Source organism: Drosophila erecta, unplaced genomic scaffold (genome assembly GCF_003286155.1).
Source record: "Drosophila erecta strain 14021-0224.00,06,07 unplaced genomic scaffold, DereRS2 tig00000283-arrow-arrow-pilon, whole genome shotgun sequence".
NCBI classification, from domain to species: domain Eukaryota; kingdom Metazoa; phylum Arthropoda; class Insecta; order Diptera; family Drosophilidae; genus Drosophila; species Drosophila erecta.
Window position 1 is genome coordinate 217,085 of NW_020825217.1, and position 22,317 is coordinate 239,401.

General features: G+C 37.1%; 2 protein-coding genes across 2 annotated transcripts in view; one reads left to right on the plus strand and one right to left on the minus strand.

Moving 5' to 3' along the window:
* The window catches only part of LOC6555805 (ras-related protein Rap-2b), a 211,311-nt gene that overhangs the window by 80,108 nt on the left and 108,886 nt on the right, over positions 1–22,317 (minus strand). The window lies entirely within an intron of this gene.
* Positions 6,977–7,718, plus strand: LOC6555553 (achaete-scute complex protein T5). The gene has a single exon (XM_001982349.3). It carries the CDS (start codon positions 7,058–7,060, stop codon positions 7,661–7,663), a length of 606 nt encoding a protein of 201 aa, XP_001982385.1. The 5' UTR covers positions 6,977–7,057; the 3' UTR covers positions 7,664–7,718.

Here is a 22,317-nt window from a genome sequence, read left to right on the forward strand (position 1 = left end):
AGGGAAAGTTCAAGTTAATCGCTCAATTTGCGATCGCCTGGTCCCTTGAGATGCGACCAAAATTCGACTGCAATCGAAATTTTTGCGCTTGATCAGAGTAAGACTTCAGACGGGGCAACCACAAAACTGCTGCCCAAAAAACTTTGTTGGTGGCAGGATCGTAAAAAGAACTCAGAACAGAACCAGAATAAAAATTCGGATAAGGATTGTACGGTCCCTGGCCGTACAAGAAGAGACAATTGTGTCTGCAGGTACAAAAAAAAGGCAGATACAGTTGGCAGCTGTATAAAACTAATGCACTTGCAGCCCAATCTAATCGTTCGCCAAATGTCAAACGAGTTTCATTCATCCGGCGATACCCCTTCCTTTAAATCTTCCTTTTCCCTTTTTTTTCTTTAAATAAAATGTGAGTCAGTTCATTCATGGAGAACCGTGACGATAAGTCCGCCTCTTTATTTTCGATATGACAAACACGCGTGAATAGCGTCAAACGTTTTTTTTAGAGTTCTTATCGTCATGGTTTAATTAAAAGGTTATTCTTGTAGGCAGGATAACATTGTGGCCGAAAGGATGCAATTGAGTTGTCTGTATTGGGGGTAATTATTCAGTGTCTTATCTTAAAGACTTTCTGACCTTGCCAGCCAAACGAAAAACCGAAAGTCGACCGCAAAGATCTGAAAAGGGGGACTTCACGCACACTCAACCACAAATATTTATTCACATGGCCAGGTGAGAATTGACAAATTTCCATTTCGTCAATTCGAACAATAAAGCTAAAACTCAAACGCAACTCCTTAAATAAAAATATAATTACGAAGAAAAAACGAGTGGAGTGGCCAAGGCCACTCAAAAACCGCTTTCAATTAAATTGGAGCACACTTTTGCTTGTGGTCGGCGCAAGCTCATCATCACGATCATTGTCGTCATAATCATTATAAGCTGATGCCTCAGGAGTGAAAACGTTGTTGCCCCAGGCGGTGTATCCAAAAGTCTCCAGCTCATCCTGCTTATGACCCCAGAAACAAAACAAGGAAATAACGAGTTGTTTGATACCCTAACGATGATATGAAATGGATCGCAAACGCTTCCAACACTATTATTAAAATTAGACCTTATGTTAGATTCTCAAAGAACGTAATGTAATAAAGTTTATAAATATTTTAAAAGTATTTAATAAATCTCCTTGTTTATAAATCGTACAACCTTTTGAAAGTGTATGCAAATCAAAAATAAACATGCATGAAATGAAAAGGAATGAAAAACTGGTAGTTGTTAGCTACTTTTACCCGACCGTTGACAGTGGCGAATATGAAGAATACCAGGAGGTGCGCAGGGAGACGGGAATTTATTAATATTGAAACTGTTGATGGAAAGGTATGGAAACCTTATAGGACGCGTTATGATCGCGAGCCACGACAGTCACGAGGCTTTGGATTATGATGCGGTCCCATCTATTCAATCATCTCATATGATAGCAAACCATATTAGAGGAGGAGCAAATGGAGGTCATAATATTGTTGCCCAAGTGGGGAGGCGTAAGTGTACCAGTTGTAAATGTGTAAATGTTCCAGTTTAGAACGTGTCACTATTGAGAATTGACCACTTTTATTGTTTGTGGGTAGAAGTGAAAGCCACAATTTTAGTGCGTCAACTTATGGAACAATCTGAGGTTCATTTGATACTAATATTCAAATCTTCGGTTTTCCAGCGTATTAAAAGACTGCTTTTTAAATATACACTAAACTAATACTCTTGTGTCCCTTGCAAATAATAAATAAACTAATTACAAAAATTCAAGAATGAATACCTGTAATTTAAATGAGATTAATCAATATTCTTGCTCTTCAGGTGTGTTAAATTAAATAAGCATTTAATATTCAATTACTGTTCCTATGGTCTGAGACTTTACCTCGGAATGTGCATCATCATTATTATTATATCATTCATCCTGTGGAATGGAACCTTCCCATCGACATTCTTGTGTATACGTGAATCTGGAAAAGGGTTTCCGATTTGACGTGCATGAGGTTGTAAGACTTTATATGCACTTTTAGTTACGGGAAGTTTGCGTGCACCGTTGAAGTAAATGGGAAACATCAAAATGAGGGAGATAGTCGCCGTTACTGGAGGTTGATTGTGAGCTTCTTGTCCCTCTTTTCCCTTTTCAGCAACATTTTGTTAACAATTAGCGCCCTTCGGAAGTCTCTATCCCAAAAACTCAGAGCCACTTGCCTTTAAAGGTGATGCGTACCATTGAGAGCTCCATATTCCACTTTGTTGAGGTGAAACTTTGCCGGTGGTCCACCCATATATAGTACATATATGTATAAATACATATATTTATATATATATATGTATACATACTATATACTTACGCGTACTTGCCCATATCCATATCAATCATGCCGTCGTTGCCGTATGCTAATGATGGCAATTAATCAATGAGAATCAGTTAAGACCTGCAGCACACGAGGCACACGCAATCGGCCCATTCCGCAAAAGCAAAAAATATATAAGCCAACCAACTGAGTCGAAAAAAGGAAATGAAAATGATATTGTTGAGTGTCTCGACTACTATATACCCGTTACTCAGATAAAGAAGTGCGAGGGAGAAATGCCAGTAGGAGAGCGACTGTTTCTAAGATTTATTGCTGGCAGAGTAGCAAGTAGTCGTCGCAATGCTTTTGAACCAATTTGCACATTGCAGTCCACACCAGAATCAAAATGCCTCATCTCAACTTTCCAGAAAACAGAAAATGAACGATTAAAGGTACAGGTGCGTAATAAGACGAAATATGTTTCTATAAGTAATTCTGTTACTGTTTTGTAATCTCTAAATGAACACTAATAGTTTTATTGGGCAGTACTTTTAATAAGTTTGATGTTATTAGGAAGCTTGATCCATTTGCGAACGGCTCTTATGAAGAAATGGTGCAGATTACATTGATCTATTTACCTATTTAACGAAACTAGTATACACTTTTTCACATCATGTGTAATGATAATGATAAATGTGTATAAATAAACCACCGAAAAATGATCAAGGTCTGCACTCTAACGATGTGCTGAAGTAGGTGCGCCACTGAAATGAAGCCTGAATGTGGAAATACAATTGTAATTGCTTAGAGTTAATTGACCTACATGCAATTTTAAGGTAGGTAAAAGATTTCAAGAGTTCAGGTGGAAATACTGTAAAAGTTACCCACATACCCACATTAAATTTGCAGACATGGGTAAACGCCTCCCTGTTTTCCCTGTTTTTCTCCAACCAATAGTTCTAAATAATCCAATTTTGTGTTCGCAGCGTGCGGCCACTTAAACTGGAGCATGAACTCTGACCTTAATTGTCCACGCCCACTTCTAAAAACTAAAACTAAACCATTCTGTACATACGAAGTAGACAAAACAAGAAGTTTAACTTTTATATGTATAAACCTGTTTTACGCATGCAAATAATATAAGTTACTGTGTCAGCGGCAAAAGGCAACAGGTGAAATTGTCGCCCCAAGTCCATGCTTTTAAATCCCGATCTCTACATCTGTTTCTTTATTTTTTTTTTTTTTCAGCCAAGTCAATGTCAAGTGTTGCTTCGGCTGACTTACTACAAAAGTTAATTGCACTGCACGCACATGCCAAAAGGTAAAAAGAGTCGCGAGCCTCGGCGACAGGCTTCCAAAACCCAGTATATCCACATCACCAGACCTCAAGACCTCAACTTACGAGTCTGGCCACGAGGCGCGTGTGTGCAATATCAGGTTTCCGTGTCAACTTGCATAGTGACTCAAGGATGTGTGAAAATGCGACTTAAATGAAGGGATCACCAGTTTGGCGCGGATGGTTTTTATAACCTCCTTTAGAAATAATGATAGAAATACTTAATACTTGTTAGTATTGTAAACAAAATACATTTTTATAGTCGGGTCGATGTCATGTCAGTCATGTTCCTATGAACGTTGGGAGCTTGGGAACTTTATTAAATAATATAATTTTCCACATTAGAGTTCAATTACTTACATTGTGATATAAAAAAGTGAATAGTTAAGAAAATTTGAATTGCCGCATAGAAATTATTTGGATTTTTTGCCACAGTGCAGAGCAATTGCTACTGTAGTTGTCATTAGTTCTCCGCACTTGCTGTTGTAATTGTGACAGGAGCAACGAGCACGGATTGCTAAAGGGTCGATCTCCAGTTGAAGGTGCACTTGGTTTCAGTACTCCCGTGGGGAAAGGGGATTTTGGTATAACTGTCGACTGGCGGGCTTTCTGCGATCGTGAGTGCCAGAAGCTGATTTCAGCGCGGCTACCGATAAGCAACCGCTTCCAGGTTTGACAGACGCGTTGATTGGTTTTGTTGGCTGGTGCGCAATATGCGAAACGCTCTTGATTCCATAAGACATGTAAATTGCTAAGAGCTCTGCCGGAAAACACAAAAACTGGTACCATTTTCTTTTTCATAATTTGTGTACCGGTTATTGTTAAAAGAAAAAAATCGTTTTAACAAACATAAAGTTCCGAAGAAAGCGAATGTTAGGAAAGTTAGGAATAATAAAATATGAATTACAAATTTTCACACTTAAATGTGCTTTTTTGAACAATGTACATATAATTATCGGAACATATATTTTTCTCAGTGTTTCGCTGCTCTTGATGTTCGAGGCCAAAACCATGGACCATTCATAAATTTTAAGCCAACTCATAAATACGGCAGCAAAGGCTATCAAGGTGTTGGTCTTACAATATCTCGCCGTGATGATGCCAGAAACTTCTTCCTTTCTGATTTAATGCAACGCCAAAACAAATTGTTATATTGGAGCCGCTTGCCTCCAGCAATTAATCAAAGCTCTCGCACTACAATTAATCAAAAATCGCCATCTTTCTTCGTTGTATTTCAAAAGGAGCTTGGCTTCTGCTCCTGGCCATAAATATTATTGCCAGTTGGCGATATAAGAAATCGACCAAATAGAATTGGCGGCGTTAAAACGCTCACCTTAGATGTGGCATCGTTTCGTTGACATATTCGCACTGCTCCCATAAATCAGATGTTTATTTGGAGTGGGAAGTTGGGGGACTCAAAACCAAAACCATGAGCGGCTTTCGTCCTTTCATCGTCCAGAGATCGGTGATCAGGCGGCAATTTGTTGGCCATGAACAATTGACAGTTGACTTTTGCATCATTCAAAAGCAAAATTTAATTCAATGACATCTAGGCTTAGGAACACCAATTTAAAGGTCGTAAGAAACTAAAATACAAACTTTGTAAAAAAACTAAAACACAAACATTCTATTAGAAAAAAAAATCGTACAGGTTTAGTAAATTTCTATAAATCGACATTGGCACGGAATTGTACGGAAGGTGTCCTGTAATCGAGGCCTTACTGTGTCGTAAGCATATTCCACACCTCTTAAGAAGTGTGGAATAAATGAAACGATGTCAAGTAATTGACAGCCCAAGTCAATATTAATGACGACTTCATCTGTATTCGGTTGAAAGGCCATATATTCGGATCCCAGTTCTGCCTTTCTTAAGCTTATTCCGCCACGATTTTTCGGTTTGCTGTCGCAGGGTCCTAGTAGCATTTATTTAACTAGTCAGTCGGTAGTCGGTAGTCGGCAGACAGAAAAGCAGACGATTTTTAATTAATTTTAAATTTACTTGTGGCGCTAAGCGAACTAAAAAGAAAAAAATAATAATACAATTGCAAGTCCCAAATGAAAATGTTTAAGCCCACATATCAACTTAATTTATAAAAATGTAAGATAATAGTAGTGGTTGATTACATCGCAACATATCGCAATTCAAAACCCTGGTTGACACTGAATTTCTTGTCTCAACGAGCCGCTGCAAATTTATATTGCATCAACACGGATTTTGCAAGGTCGACCGGATATGTTTGATTTTATTAGCCTCTGGACATCTGTTTCAAACTCAGTGTCCTGTGCTTAGATGCCCTGCGATGTCCTTTTCAGATGTAATACTATGCAATCCCCCGCGGCTACAGCAACGAAGTGTTAAACGAGGCTCAGTGTGAGTTGGTGCCAATACAAATCTATTTCGGCACGGTTTCCTAGCGTGCAACCAGAGTCCTGACAATGGTTTTAAGAAATGCTGGGGACCCCTAAATGCTTTCGAAATGCTTTCGGCTGAGAGGAACTACAACTGATACGTTGGGCATAAAGGCCCCGGGGCATTAGAAGTGTTAATAGAAAAGTGCCTCCGGCTGATCAGGTTTCGTTGCAGGACCGAATGGATCGCCGCTTGAGGTGTTGACGGGGTGGCCTTGAAAAGTCTTACGATTTTGGATTCTAGTGACCATAGGTCTAATTTAAGATAATGTCCAAATGCCTCCAGGGATCGGAAGGTCATCGGTTAAGGGAAAATAAATTTAAAGATTTTTTAAATTTACTTATATAGCTAGCTTTGGTGATTTAAGTACATTTTTTCATGAGCACTAAAGCATATTTTTGAATTGTGTATTTTTTAAGAGTTGCCATTTTTATAGTATTCTACTCTATTCTACTTATTTTGTTGTATTATTTTACTTAGCTCAAATATTATTATGTAGCTCAAATATTAGTTATACAAATTGCATGGCCACTTTCAATAGGACCTACAGCTCCTTTACTGCAGAGGTGTTTTTACTGGGGTCTGATGTCTGGACCTTGTTGCCTTTTTAAACCGGTTGGCAGCCGGCACGCGACAGGGCCAGGTTTTGGTTTGGAGACGACAGGCAGCTGAAAATGAGCAAAAACACTCAAAAACTCTTCCCACTCGACGACGGGAACACTCGGGCCAGCAACAGCTGCGTTTTGCAGAGAGAACGAGAGATTATATTACTGCCTCTCTATTAAAATCCGAGAAAGCACTCAGCTCGAGAGACGATCCTGCAGTGGTGATGCTGTTGCACCTTTTCGAGGGGCAGGTAGGTAGTAACGCAGGTGGGATCCCTAGGCCCTGATACCTATAAATAGCCTGAACGGCACGGGGAAGGGCATCAGAACGGAGCCAGCGCTGAAGCAAGGACCATCGTCACACAATAACGTTATTCCATCTCTAGAAATGGCTTTGGGCAGCGAAAATCAGTCTCTTTTCAACGACGACGAGGAATCATCTTCTGCCGTTAATGGGCCCTCTGTTATCCGGCGAAATGCCCGGGAACGCAACCGCGTAAAGCAGGTCAACAATGGCTTCAGCCAACTACGACAACACATTCCCGCGGCCGTAATTGCGGATTTGAGCAACGGTCGCCGGGGAATTGGTCCCGGTGCCAATAAAAAACTGAGCAAAGTTAGCACACTGAAAATGGCAGTAGAGTACATACGGCGCTTGCAGAAAGTTCTTCATGAAAACGACCAGCAGAAGCAGAAACAGTTGCACTTGCAGCAGCAACATCTGCACTTTCAGCAGCAGCAACAGCATCAAAACTTTTACGCCTGGCAGCAGCAGTTGCAGTTGCAGTCCCCCACTGGCAGCATAAGTTCCTGCAACAGCACCAGCTCTTATTGCCAGCCAGAAACATCGACGATTCCAGGAGCAACACCTCCCACCAATTTCCATACCAAGTTGGAAGCCAGTTATGAAGACTACCGTAACAATTCCTGCAGTTCTGGTACCGAAGACGAGGACATCCTTGACTATATTTCACTCTGGCAGGACGACCTGTGAAAAACCACAGATACAAAATCTTCAGCAATTGCTAGTCGCACCCAACCATCACACACATCGAACCATTGATTGGCCAACAAGTATTACCTCAGCCACAAAGTATTTATACTCCCTAGAACTACCTTTTTGCCTTATAAATAAGTGATTAAGGTTTTATATAGTTTCTAAGACTAGTTTCTAAATGGAAGACAATTTACATTTAAGAAATCTTTTTTTTTAACATACACGGAGGACATTAAACTGATAAATTTAACATTTTAATGATTTTTTATTATGGAAGAGTAATTAAAATGAAACCAATTTAGGTTAAAAAAAAATAGTTACATTCTACCCAGTTTTAAAGAATAAACACCAATAGCGTTTTGATGCAAACTTGATCCTGTCAAGAATGTATATACCCTAACCGCAGGAATCGCTTCTACCTGTTACATTCTTTTAAACGAACCTAGTTTATCTTTTACTCGTGGTAAAGCCCGAAAAAAAGTCGCCGAAACTGTAACCATTAAGTATTTACAAGATCTCCGATCACTGAAGTTTACAATAACATTTTGTAAGCACTTTAGATCGAAAACCGCCGATTTGCATAAATAAAGCTGGATTGAGTAGGGTGAAAAAAGCCAAGATATTTACCTGCTGCATTTTTGCATATGGACCGGCCAAGGTAATCAGACCCTGCGTATTCACAATTCCAAAGCGATCGATCGATCGATGAATGAACTAATTTTGAGTTATTCCCGCAATGCAGCCGAAACAAGAGAAAAACACCGGTCGGCAATTGTTCAGATCGCCCCCGACAACGTTGAGAAAGAGAAAATGAGATCAGCTCAGGCCTTCTGCACCGGAAGCCGCCGCGATGAAGTTGCTGCAGATAAAACTCACGTAAGATACATATGCTCTAAAAACAAAACCAACACCAAACGACATTCATGGTTCATTGGACTTTCTTATAGACTTCTTCTATGATATTGCACATCAGTCTATTCGTTAGCAACGATAAAACACGGACAGACAGTTATAATTTGTTTACATAGTTTTTGTCTACTAATTATGAATAGTAAACTTTTGACACAACGTATAAACGTATACACAACGTGAAATGTATACTTTTTAATGACCGTAAGCCCTTTTCGTGGCACATGTATCGAATTATTATTTCCGGCCTTTCTTGTTTTTGCATTGCACATATCAAAGCTGGCTTGAAAAGCTGGAAACCAAGAACGAAAGCTATACCTAAATGCCCCGGCTATCGGATACCTGTTAGCACTTTACAGTTTTAATGTAAAGATGTGATATATATGTATTTGTACAACCTTTAGTACAACCAGCAAAGTGATATAAAGCAGTGCATGTACTGATATACTGGAAATGCACTTATCAACTATACGCTACGGGCTTTCGAAATAATCATTTTTTTAAGCAATACCTTAAGAGTTCGTCTACCTGTTACATTCTTCCCAACAAAAATTGCATACCCTTGAACTCTACGAGCCACGGCTATAAAAAGGGAAAAGGCTGAAGGGGGCTCTCTTTCCTCCATTGGCGGTCTCAATGGGCGACATACGACACAATGTCTTTGCGACAGCAAACGGTGCAAAATCGAACGCTTTTTGTGTGAAGTTAATAATACGTTTGACATGGCTCCGAAAGGGCGATCGATCCCAGAAATATATGCAGAAATATGTAGCAGATTGCTCCAGATCGTCCCGGGGTCCTTTTAAAAGACCCTTCGTTGTTTTGGCCATGTATATGTACCCTATATTGGGGCTTCAATGGGTATATTGCATACGAGTGTGTTCTGTAATACTTGAATAGCCTTGGAGGAGAATGTTTTATTATGGTCTTGAGAAGAAACGGGTTTCTATATGCGGGTTTAGACCCACTTTTAAAATGCCGAACTTATTTTTTGACATACATTTTTAGAGTCACAAGGCCAATTTCTAAGTGTCAAATATAGAGAAACCTTTGGTCGAAACCATCCACAATGCTGGGTTTTACTCTTTATTTTGTATGTTCGATAAAAGGCACTCTTTACATGCAACGCTGGTCGAATAAATTTATGATTTATTAAGGATATTCTACTTACAACAAAAGCATGGTTTAAGAGACAGTCAGATACTGACTGATGTCTCAAAAATAATTTCCAGGGAGCAACAAGTGAGTTATTTGTTTAACATGAACGCATGTTTTTGACTCACAGATGCTGACAGGAAATAATGTAATTTATGTTCGACCTAAAATTTGGCAAGATTTCTCAATACCAAAAAATAAACGAATGTTAAACAAGAGCGTTCTCCCTTAAAGCGCAAAGGAATTATAATTATTAGCACCAAAAAATGGACTGATTGCACTTGGCATTATAGCCAAGATAAAATGAGCCGACAATAACTTGCGTGTACAAGTGTACCATAAAGGTTCTGCCATATAACTTCTTGCTAAGAACAAGTGCACAGCCGAATACGTATACGAAAATAAAAACTGGCCGCTCCTCCATTTCTTACACAAAGGTGCACTTGCCATTGTTACAGTTTTCCCGGTTTCCAGTTTCCCCGCCCAACTAAAGAAATGTTCATTTTCCCAGCCTACGCAATTAAAAACGCCTTCAAAATTCGATTTCTTAAAAGGGATCCTCTTGCGTGCGTTCGAATTAAAGGATCAGAAATCCAATTCAAAAGTTTTCATTAGTTAAGCTGATTATATTTGACAATGCAGCTGAAATGATAATAATGCGTTGTGGTCCCTTAAAGTGCACCATTTAAAATAAAATCAAGAAAATTGTTCTTTTGTGCGGAAATAAGTCCCAAAAACCTATAAAATTTGATTAATATTGTGGATAGGAAAATTGTGGAGAAATTCTTTCTAAACTGAAAACAAGCAAAAACCGTACAATTTTTGTATTTTTACTTGCTTTAACTTTCAAGTATACAGACTTCTTTTTGGTATGTTTCTTTTCTGAAAAGATACTAAGTCTTTTATAAGTCAGAAGTCTCCATAGACCATCAGAACATTTTATAATGGAATTTACGACATTTAATTGGATCAAAACAGAACCCAGAACGTATATAACTACAGGCTGGAGAGGAATTTCAGGACCTGGGCAACTTGACGAAGTTCCGTGGTATTTTGCTGTTGAAAATATGGCTTATATATTTAAATGCATTCGGATTGCATTCACTGCGTGACTGGGCTAATTGGTTGCGATAAAAAGAACACTGCCCAGTTCAACTTACTAAGTTTTAAACTAGTAAAAACTCTTAACAAATAACAAACTATATTACATGTTTTACAAAGAATTATTTTTAAAATATATATTGAAAAACTTTTAATTGTATTTAAATTTGATTAAAATAAAATAGTTTACTAGAAATTACCAAACCGACGATCTTGATAACTATTCCCATTTCAGTTCGCACAGAGAAAATATGGATTTCACCGCCCGAGTTTTTGTTTGTATTCACTTTTGATTTCATATTAATTTCATCAAATTGCCACTGCGCACGCGCACGCCTAAAGGCAGCGACGCAAAGGGAAGATAAGAGACCTTGGTTTGATTTGAAAATTACTCAAAAAATCAAAAAACCTGGGCATCACCCAAGTAAAATATAAAAAAGGTATATAAGCTGCAAAACAGCAAAAACTGGTTGCAGCTGATGCCAATTAAATGTGGTCCAGTCCACATCGTTGTTTCCCATATCCGTGGTCCCACATCCTCGAACTCGTTGTCATTGCCGCCGCGGTTACTTCAAATGGGAGACGCGCGCGTCCAGCGCCAACATGGCAGTCTTTTTTAAATTTATGATGAAAAAAATGAACACTGTCGCTTTTTTGAACTTTTAATTATACACAGACACAGGCAGAGGCGCGGGATATATTTTTCGGATGCTAAAAAGAATTTCGGGAGATACCATTCGAGTTGACCAGTAGCGAAATACACTTGGTGAAAATATTTTAATCTACTCGATTTTAGACATAATTAAATTTGAGTATAAGCATTCTGGAACTAACTTCCTTGAGTTTCATTATAAAAGTTTGCAAACGGTCGCCACTATTACTCGCAGTGCAGAATAGAAACCATCGACCTTATTCGGAATTCCAAGATTTTGAAGTCATTTGGCGCGAGAAATTAATAAATTCGCAGCGCTGCCACAGGATATTTGCATAAGAAATTAAGGCAATGAAATGTTATGACTGCGTTCGTGACAGCCGACTTGCATTACTCCGCTGAAAACTCTTTTCCACTGCACAAATATTGCGGCTACTTTGAAGCTCTTTCCGCTGAAGAGGAGATACCAACCTCATTGCAAAAGCCAGTTGTGGTGATGTTGCCTCCAGCAGCGGCGAACAGTAGTTAAACTGTGTCTCTGGTCTCCATTGTGTGACTGATATGCATATGATTTTCGGGTGGACAATTGTCCAGGACGCAGAACGCAGCGTGTGGTGTATGTCTAAGAAAACAATTTGCACGAAAAACAAAGCAAACACATCCTTTTTTGCACGTGGCCCAAGGATAATGCCAGAAAGCAAAATTACATTGCCTTTGTGAACACAACAATAATAAGGAACAGTAGTCAACGCAAATTGCATAAGGCTCTGACTGATTCGGAAGGGACTGGCGTGAGGCGTTTGAGATGTGTGTTTCTCATTAACATTAAGGCCAGAACGATTGTCCGAGATTCCTTTCTTCGCAGCAACAAAATTCGGCACTTTCAAGTTGGACAGCGCGTTCAAAGAATGTCAGTGGGTAGCACCCAACTAATCCTCCGTTATGAGCTATAACTCCCCAACTGTACTATCCTAATATCCAAGTTGATCTCGAACGGGGACGGAGTCCAGTGATACTTTAAATATTTCACCAAACATGCACAGTGTTCGCATTTCAGTTCTTGCTACGTTGCACCTAGTGGTATATGCACCGTTCAGTAAACAGTCGATTCTTCCCTCATCTTCATTATTTCGGAAAACCAAAGTCCCGAGCCGACGTGCGTGTGAATTTATTAAAACAGCAGCCTCCTTCGCTGATTTTTTCTCTGATCCCTTCGGTTTCCTGATTCTCTCATTCCCGCAACTGGGATACGAAAATTCAATTAAGCAAATCGAACACATTTGATGCGTTTCTACGAAAAAGTCCTTTTTAATGGCCTAGACCTCCTGTTTTGTTCCTACCCACACTTCTTTTTTTTAACAGGTGGATCTCTTCAAAGTGGTGTGGAACTTGGAATTAATTAAACGTAAAAAGGACGGGGGAAGTGCCAAAAGGATTGGAAGGAGCTCATTGTTATGTTGATGAGCAGGGATTGAAATAAAAATTTGGATCGTTCGTTTGGTGGGCGTAAAAATCGATTTGAAGTCGATTGTATTTATAGGGTATCCGTTTCTTGCCCGGATTTATTCATGTTCTTTTGTATAGGTTGATCTACCAAAGCACTTCCTCTTTTATACACCGTGTTTGCTTAGCTGTGAAAACCAATATCGATCTTCAGGGATTTCAGTTTCCGGATTTCGCAAGGCTTATGTAAATATTTAACCAACGGAACAAATCGATTGTATCAACAAAATGAGTCGTGGGAATCAATTCGATGGCAATAATGTCGTTAGTGGCTGAAATAAACCTTAAACAGCGTCAGTAGAATGTGCAGTTCTGGAATAAAGGGTCCTTACACCGGTGGTAATCTAGCCTAACAAGCATCCTTTTCACGCTTCTGCGGTCCAAGATCAAAGAATTTCAAGCACCTGATCCGCCACAGAAGGTGCTAAATGGGGCGTACTAATGGGATCAATGCAGCGCGTTTCGAAATCAATTTACGACAAAAAGGAGAAGAGAGTAGAATTACTGAAATCGAACAAAGGAATGAATTAGAAAGCCGCAGGATAACTGGAAAGGCTCATTGAGAACCACTCAATTGGATAATTGTGAATAATGACTTCAGATCACAAATGTTGACTTGCGCAATACATGATAACAATTAAAATGTCAGTGCATAAAGGGACTTGTCGACCAAATTGGGTCCTTAACAAATGAAAAGAAAAAACTTACATATTGCCGGCCGAAAATCATAACTTAAATCATTGCGAAATTAATTACAGCATGGTAAAGACGATACATTTTCCTTTAAATTCATCACTTTTAATGGAAATCAAATGCACTTATTTAACAAGCCATTACAATCCGCTCACTTGTCAGCCGGCAGCTCAACAGCTTTTTGGTTTGTTCAGATCGACGATCGACTTGTCACCATGGCGCGCACTGTCAGTAAGCGGATTCTGCCACGGATTAATGTCGATCACTCCGGCAATCTTGTAAGCCGCCCGCTTTCGGAGGCAACCAACAAGCAACTGGACACGACCACCACCCAGAATGGCTGTTTTTTGTGCGATCCACTACAAAAAACAAGCTTATGGTGTATTATTTTTATTTTTGAATATTATGCACGTATTATTTATTATTTTTGTAGATTTAGAAGATATATTTTTAAAACGGAAATAAAACCTCTTAGGTTTCAAAACGTTATCATTTTATGGTGCCTTGCTCAAGAATCCGGAGGTGCGAGATCGTTCATCGCCTTGCATCTTCTCGAACAAATTGCAGTTTGGCGTTTATTGGGTGAGGATGGGGGTGGGGACGCGTTGGCGGCTTGGTTCGTTAGCACACTTGCGGTTGTTGCCAGGATAACAAGGACATGCCACTGAAACCCGAAAATTTAAATCGAAACACTGGCAACCTGGCGAACGAAAAAAAAAACAAAATAAACTAACCGACGCCATTGGGCGGCACAACAAAGGAAATGGCCACAGAACTCGCAGCACTTGTTAGCTCTCGGAATTTGAAAATGCAACATAATTGCGCTGATTATGAGCCACCATAAAATGCCATTAACAAGGCATCATCTCGGCCTTCCGAGAACGCGGTCCTTTATCCAACCGACCCCGCGACCCAAGGTCCACCCTTTCGCGATGCAGGGAGAAAGTGAATTGTGATCACAGCAGGCGTTTTTGTTTAATATTGTTTACAAAACGTTTGACTCGCTTGCGGCCGGCCACAACTAGGACTCGGACTAATCTCAGGTTAAAATCTGGTGTGTGCAACCAATTTGCTTCTAGACCCCATTTTTAGAGGGCGTGTGATTATTTTAACCATAATAGTTCTATTCGGACTAACTCTTACCAAATAGAGCAATAAATTTACGAGTGTTGACGTTGATTTAGTTTTTGGAGGAGTGCCCTCTCTGTCCCCAGCATTTAGAATGTAGAGCCTGAAAATGTATGATTTAATTATTGTTTTGGTCCGCTCCCGCTGAGTTTTAAACGCTCTAATGACCAAGTGGTAAAATGTTTAAATGGCTAAACGGTCAAGTTGCCAGATCACGAGTATAAGTCGCAGCCAAAGCAGCGGATGCATAAATCGATATGAAAATCACCAATTATCTTATGCAATACAGCGACAGGCTCAGCGAGGGAGGAGGCCATATACACAGCAGACTTACAAACATTGACAACTTGTCGCGGTTCGAAGAACCGCATCGAAACGGAACGGAATGAATCGAGGAATCGCGGGCATGATGATATACAATAATCGTCCAGCGGCAGCGATCAGTGCATTGCTCTGAACGAGCAACTAACCAGAAGAGAAACGAGTTTAAATACTTTAATTTTGAAGAAATTGGTGATTAAAGAATGCTCTTTCAAGTTCAAGTTCAGCGTGTAAAAATAGGTGTATAAAAAGAAGTGTTGACATTTAATAATAGATAAACGATTCATAACTTCAAAAATATCAATATATGAAGTATATTAGCATATTTATAGGATTTTAAGAAAAAATTTGAATAATAGAAACAACCCGCATTATAGAGTAATTCATATTGATTTGCCAAATTTAATTTAATGGCTCCGATTAGTTTATTATATTTAATCAAGATATAAATATTTGTTCTCAGGTTTCTTACATTTTAACATTTTCCTCACCAATATGCGAGAAGTATCATCGACCATACCCTTTCAAGTCTAGAGCAGCTCGGATTTGATTTGGCTGGTCAGTGATGCAAATGGTTGTGGCAGAACGATAACCGATGTCCACCAATACTAAGCTTCACAGAAAAGACGATGAGGCTCTGCCACAAAAGCCCGTTAGTAAGGAGGAGGACGATGACGATGATGATGATGATGCTCGATAGCCGGTCAGCGATCTGTCTGGAGTCCCACAGGACTGGAGAGCGGGGACTGGCGACTAAAGACTGGACAGAGGAGATTCAAGATCTGTGTGCATTTCCCTCTCAAATATACAATGGTATAATAAATTGAATGACATTCATAAATAAACAATATATAGCAGACTGGGTCCTCTCAATTCCCCTATATTGCTGCCTTCTTCGCTGCGTAGCGTTTAATGAAGACATTAAAAGTGCTACATCGCTTCTTTTCTCACTGTCTTGTCTTGTGAATTGGGGGAGCCATGAAATGGTTTCATTCCTTTTTTGTGAATTTTGTCTTTGAGTATTACATGCGAAAAAAAAAACAAAAAAGCAAAAAAAAAAAACTAAGCTAAACCCCAAGAGCCTTAGCATCATCATTACCAACAATAACAAAAGCAAGTGCGCCCACCCATATGACCCAGGAGAACATATATAACGTATGTAGCATGAAGAACAGAACTGAACTGAACAGAACTGAACAGAACTGAACAGAACTGAACTGAACAGACAGAACAGACAGAACCAATACCAACCGGTAGCCAAGTTAATCCAGTTTGCTGGGTGACGGGGTCCATTATCCCAGGGACTAAGCCAAACTGATGTCTCATTTAACTAAGCAGCGGGACACCAATAACAAAATCAGCAGCCTGGCAAAAAATAAAAACTTTTCAGCAAAAATGCAATCATAATAAATGCGGTTGCTGCCTGGGTGGTGACGACATCCACAACACAACTACACAGAAAAGAATCAAAAAATAAGCATGCCCAATTTAATAATTTTTTAATATGTCCAATATTATATAAATTAAAAGCTCTTTTTTTTCAATTTGATGAAAATATAAAAAGTTTTTGGTCGGAGCTTAGAAAGGTAGGTAGTTGGACCTTTTTTTCGATCTTTCAGGCTTTCAAATGAAAAAATAATAATTAATATATGTAGTGTTATAAATTAAAGCGATATAAACAACGTAAGTTTGCTTGTCCTGCAAATATCAATCCGAGCTGTAGCTGTATTTCTTCCTGTGCTGCAGACTGCATATCCAGAAGGCTAAAAACAGAAGACCCTGCAGACAGCAGCCAAGGATCACAGGGCCCAGTGCCTGCTCCATTTGACTACATGCTGGTTGTATTAACATATGTTTATAAGCCCAGAGGATCGAGTTTTCGAGATTGAGATTCGGTTTTTGCCATGCAATCTTGATAAACTTAATTGACAACTTTTCGTCAGCGGTCTGTATGCGAATTATGATTGCTTTTATGCTAAATCGGGGGAAAAAAAATTAATGGAAAGTCAATGAAAAAAATTGACTTTTGCCGAAGAAATAAGAAATAAAAAGGATTATTTTTCTTTTCATACATGCCCAATGTATGCATAGAACGTCGCTTTAAAGAGTGACTGCGGGCATCAGCGTGTGAGACGCCCTAACCTTTTTTTTTATAAAAATAATCAGTATTTTTGCGATAACAATAAAAGTAGTCCTCCAAAACTAGAATGTCATACCCCGTTGAATTCGTAACAAAATTTCCTATCGACCTGTATTCAAAAATGGAAATTCTATTTTTTTGCCATTTTTCGCAAATTTTGATGGGGGTACCCCTTATAAAAAATGTGAAAATTTGTTAAAATTTGTTTTTCCGAAAATGATAAAATTGGTGATAGGCATAGTTAGCTATGTTTATTAGCAGCACAAAACAGTCTTCATTTTAGATGTAACTTCTTTTTTGGCTAAGTTATGGCGAAAACCCCGATTGAAAATATCCAATTTTTGACAACAATTTTTTTATAATTTTTTTTTATAAAAATAATCAGTATTTTTGCGATAGCAATAAAAGTAGTTGCCCAAACCTAGAATGTCATACCCCGTTGAATTCGTAAATTCCCTAATTTCGTTGAATTCCCTATCGACCTGTATTCAAAAATGGAAATTCTATTTTTTTGCCATTTTTCGAAAATTTTGATGGTGGTACCCCTTATAAAAAATGTGAAAATTTGTTAAAATTTGTTTTTCCGAAAATGATAAAATTGGTGATAGGCATAGTTAGCTATGTTTATTAGCAGCACAAAACAGTCTTCATTTTAGATGTAACTTCTTTTTTGGCTAAGTTATGGCGAAAACCCCGATTGAAAATATCCGATTTTTGACAACAATTTTTTTATGATTTTTTTTTATAAAAATAATCAGTATTTTTGCGATAGCAATAAAAGTAGTTGCCCAAACCTAGAATGTCATACCCCGTTGAATTCGTAATAAAATTTCCTATCGACCTGTATTCAAAAATGGAAATTCTATTTTTTTGCCATTTTTCGCAAATTTTGATGGGGGTACCCCTTATAAAAAATGTGAAAATTTGTTAAAATTTGTTTTTCCAAAAATGATAAAATTGGTGATAGGCATAGTTAGCTATGTTTATTAGCAGCACAAAACAGTCTTCATTTTAGATGTAACTTCTTTTTTGGCTAAGTTATGGCGAAAACCCCGATTGAAAATATCCGATTTTTGACAACAATTTTTTTATGATTTTTTTTTATAAAAATAATCAGTATTTTTGCGATAGCAATAAAAGTAGTTGCCCAAACCTAGAATGTCATACCCCGTTGAATTCGTAACAAAATTCCCTATCGACCTGTATTCAAAAATGGAAATTCTATTTTTTTTGCCATTTTTCGAAAATTTTGATGGGGGTACCCCTTATAAAAAATGTGAAAATTTGTTAAAATTTGTTTTTCCGAAAATGATAAAATTGGTGATAGGCATAGTTAGCTATGTTTATTAGCAGCACAAAACAGTCTTCATTTTAGATGTAACTTCTTTTTTGGCTAAGTTATGGCGAAAACCCCGATTGAAAATATCCGATTTTTGACAACAATTTTTTCATGATTTTTTTTTATAAAAATAATCAGTATTTTTGCGATAGCAATAAAAGTAGTTGCCCAAACCTAGAATGTCATACCCCGTTGAATTCGTAATAAAATTTCCTATCGACCTGTATTCAAAAATGGAAATTCTATTTTTTTGCCATTTTTCGCAAATTTTGATGGGGGTACCCCTTAAAAAAAATGTGAAAATTTGTTAAAATTTGTTTTTCCGAAAATGATAAAATTGGTGATAGGCATAGTTAGCTATGTTTATTAGCAGCACAAAACAGTCTTCATTTTAGATGTAACTTCTTTTTTGGCTAAGTTATGGCGAAAACCCCGATTGAAAATATCCGATTTTTGACAACAATTTTTTTATGATTTTTTTTTATAAAAATAATCAGTATTTTTGCGATAGCAATAAAAGTAGTCCTCCAAAACTAGAATGTCATACCGCGTTGAATTCGTAACAAAATTCCCTATCGACCTGTTTTAAAAAATGGAAATTCTATTTTTTTGCCATTTTTCGAAAATTTTGATGGGGGTACCCCTTATAAAAAATGTGAAAATTTGTTAAAATTTGTTTTTCCGAAAATGATAAAATTAGTGATAGGCATAGTTAGCTATGTTTATTAGCAGCACAAAACAGTCTTCATTTTAGATGTAACTTCTTTTTTGGCTAAGTTATGGCGAAAACCCCGATTGAAAATATCCGATTTTTGACAACAATTTTTTTATGATTTTTTTTTATAAAAATAATCAGTATTTTTGCGATAGCAATAAAAGTAGTTGCCCAAACCTAGAATGTCATACCCCGTTGAATTCGTAATAAAATTTCCTATCGACCTGTATTCAAAAATGGAAATTCTATTTTTTTGCCATTTTTCGCAAATTTTGATGGGGGTACCCCTTATAAAAAATGTGAAAATTTGTTAAAATTTGTTTTTCCGAAAATGATAAAATTGGTGATAGGCATAGTTAGCTATGTTTATTAGCAGCACAAAACAGTCTTCATTTTAGAGGTGCCTTCTGTTTTGGCTAAGTTATGGCGAAAACCCCGTTTGAAAATATCCGATTTTTGACAACAATTTTTTTATGATTTTTTTTTATAAAAATAATCAGTATTTTTGCGATAGCAATAAAAGTAGTTGCCCAAACCTAGAATGTCATACCCCGTTGAATTCGTAATAAAATTTCCTATCGACCTGTATTCAAAAATGGAAATTCTATTTTTTTGCCATTTTTCGCAAATTTTGATGGGGGTACCCCTTATAAAAAATGTGAAAATTTGTTAAAATTTGTTTTTCCAAAAATGATAAAATTGGTGATAGGCATAGTTAGCTATGTTTATTAGCAGCACAAAACAGTCTTCATTTTAGATGTAACTTCTTTTTTGGCTAAGTTATGGCGAAAACCCCGATTGAAAATATCCGATTTTTGACAACAATTTTTTTATAATTTTTTTTTATAAAAATAATCAGTATTTTTGCGATAGCAATAAAAGTAGTTGCCCAAACCTAGAATGTCATACCCCGTTGAATTCGTAACAAAATTCCCTATCGACCTGTATTCAAAAATGGAAATTCTATTTTTTTGCCATTTTTCGAAAATTTTGATGGGGGTACCCCTTATAAAAAATGTGAAAATTTGTTAAAATTTGTTTTTCCGAAAATGATAAAATTGGTGATAGGCATAGTTAGCTATGTTTATTAGCAGCACAAAACAGTCTTCATTTTAGCGGTGCCTTCTGTTTTGGCTAAGTTATGGCGAAAACCCCGTTTGAAAATATCAAATTTTTGCCAACATTTTTTTTATGATTTTTTTTGATAAAAAAAATCAGTATTTTTGCGATAGCAATAAAAGTAGTCCTCCAAAACTAGAATGTCATACAGCGTTGAATTCGTAACAAAATTCCCTATCGACCTGTTTTAAAAAATGGAAATTCTTTTTTTTTGCCATTTTTCGAAAATTTTGATGGGGGTACCCCTTATAAAAAATGTGAAAATTTGTTAAAATTTGTTTTTCCGAAAATGATAAAATTAGTGATAGGCATAGTTAGCTATGTTTATTAGCAGCACAAAACAGTCTTCATTTTAGAGGTGCCTTCTGTTTTGGCTAAGTTATGGCGAAAACCCCGTTTGAAAATATCAAATTTTTGCCAACATTTTTTTTTATGATTTTTTTTGATAAAAAAAATCAGTATTTTTGCGATAGCAATAAAAGTAGTCCTCCAAACCTAGAATGTCATACCCCGTTGAATTCGTAATAAAATTTCCTATCGACCTGTATTAAAAAATGGAAATTCTATTTTTTTGCCATTTTTCGAAAATTTTGATGGGGGTACCCCTTATAAAAAATGTGAAAATTTGTTAAAATTTGTTTTTCCGAAAATGATAAAATTGGTGATAGGCATAGTTAGCTATGTTTATTAGCAGCACAAAACAGTCTTCATTTTAGATGTAACTTCTTTTTTGGCTAAGTTATGGCGAAAACCCCGATTGAAAATATCCGATTTTTGACAACAATTTTTTTATGATTTTTTTTTATAAAAATAATCAGTATTTTTGCGATAGCAATAAAAGTAGTTGCCCAAACCTAGAATGTCATACCCCGTTGAATTCGTAATAAAATTTCCTATCGACCTGTATTCAAAAATGGAAATTCTATTTTTTTGCCATTTTTCGCAAATTTTGATGGGGGTACCCCTTATAAAAAATGTGAAAATTTGTTAAAATTTGTTTTTCCGAAAATGATAAAATTGGTGATAGGCATAGTTAGCTATGTTTATTAGCAGCACAAAACAGTCTTCATTTTAGAGGTGCCTTCTGTTTTGGCTAAGTTATGGCGAAAACCCCGTTTGAAAATATCAAATTTTTGCCAACATTTTTTTTATGATTTTTTTTGATAAAAAAAATCAGTATTTTTGCGATAGCAATAAAAGTAGTCCTCCAAACCTAGAATGTCATACCCCGTTGAATTCGTAATAAAATTTCCTATCGACCTGTATTAAAAAATGGAAATTCTATTTTTTTGCCATTTTTCGAAAATTTTGATGGGGGTACCCCTTATAAAAAATGTGAAAATTTGTTAAAATTTGTTTTTCCGAAAATGATAAAATTGGTGATAGGCATAGTTAGCTATGTTTATTAGCAGCACAAAACAGTCTTCATTTTAGCGGTGCCTTCTGTTTTGGCTAAGTTATGGCGAAAACCCCGTTTGAAAATATCAAATTTTTGCCAACATTTTTTTTATGATTTTTTTTGATAAAAAAAATCAGTATTTTTGCGATAGCAATAAAAGTAGTCCTCCAAAACTAGAATGTCATACCGCGTTGAATTCGTAACAAAATTCCCTATCGACCTGTTTTAAAAAATGGAAATTCTTTTTTTTTGCCATTTTTCGAAAATTTTGATGGGGGTACCCCTTATAAAAAATGTGAAAATTTGTTAAAATTTGTTTTTCCGAAAATGATAAAATTAGTGATAGGCATAGTTAGCTATGTTTATTAGCAGCACAAAACAGTCTTCATTTTAGAGGTGCCTTCTGTTTTGGCTAAGTTATGGCGAAAACCCCGTTTGAAAATATCAAATTTTTGCCAACATTTTTTTTATGATTTT

Coding starts and splice junctions, on each gene's coding strand:
- LOC6555553 (XM_001982349.3), top strand. CDS start 7,058: ATGGCTTTGGGCAGCGAAAATCAGTCTCTTTTCAACGACGACGAGGAA.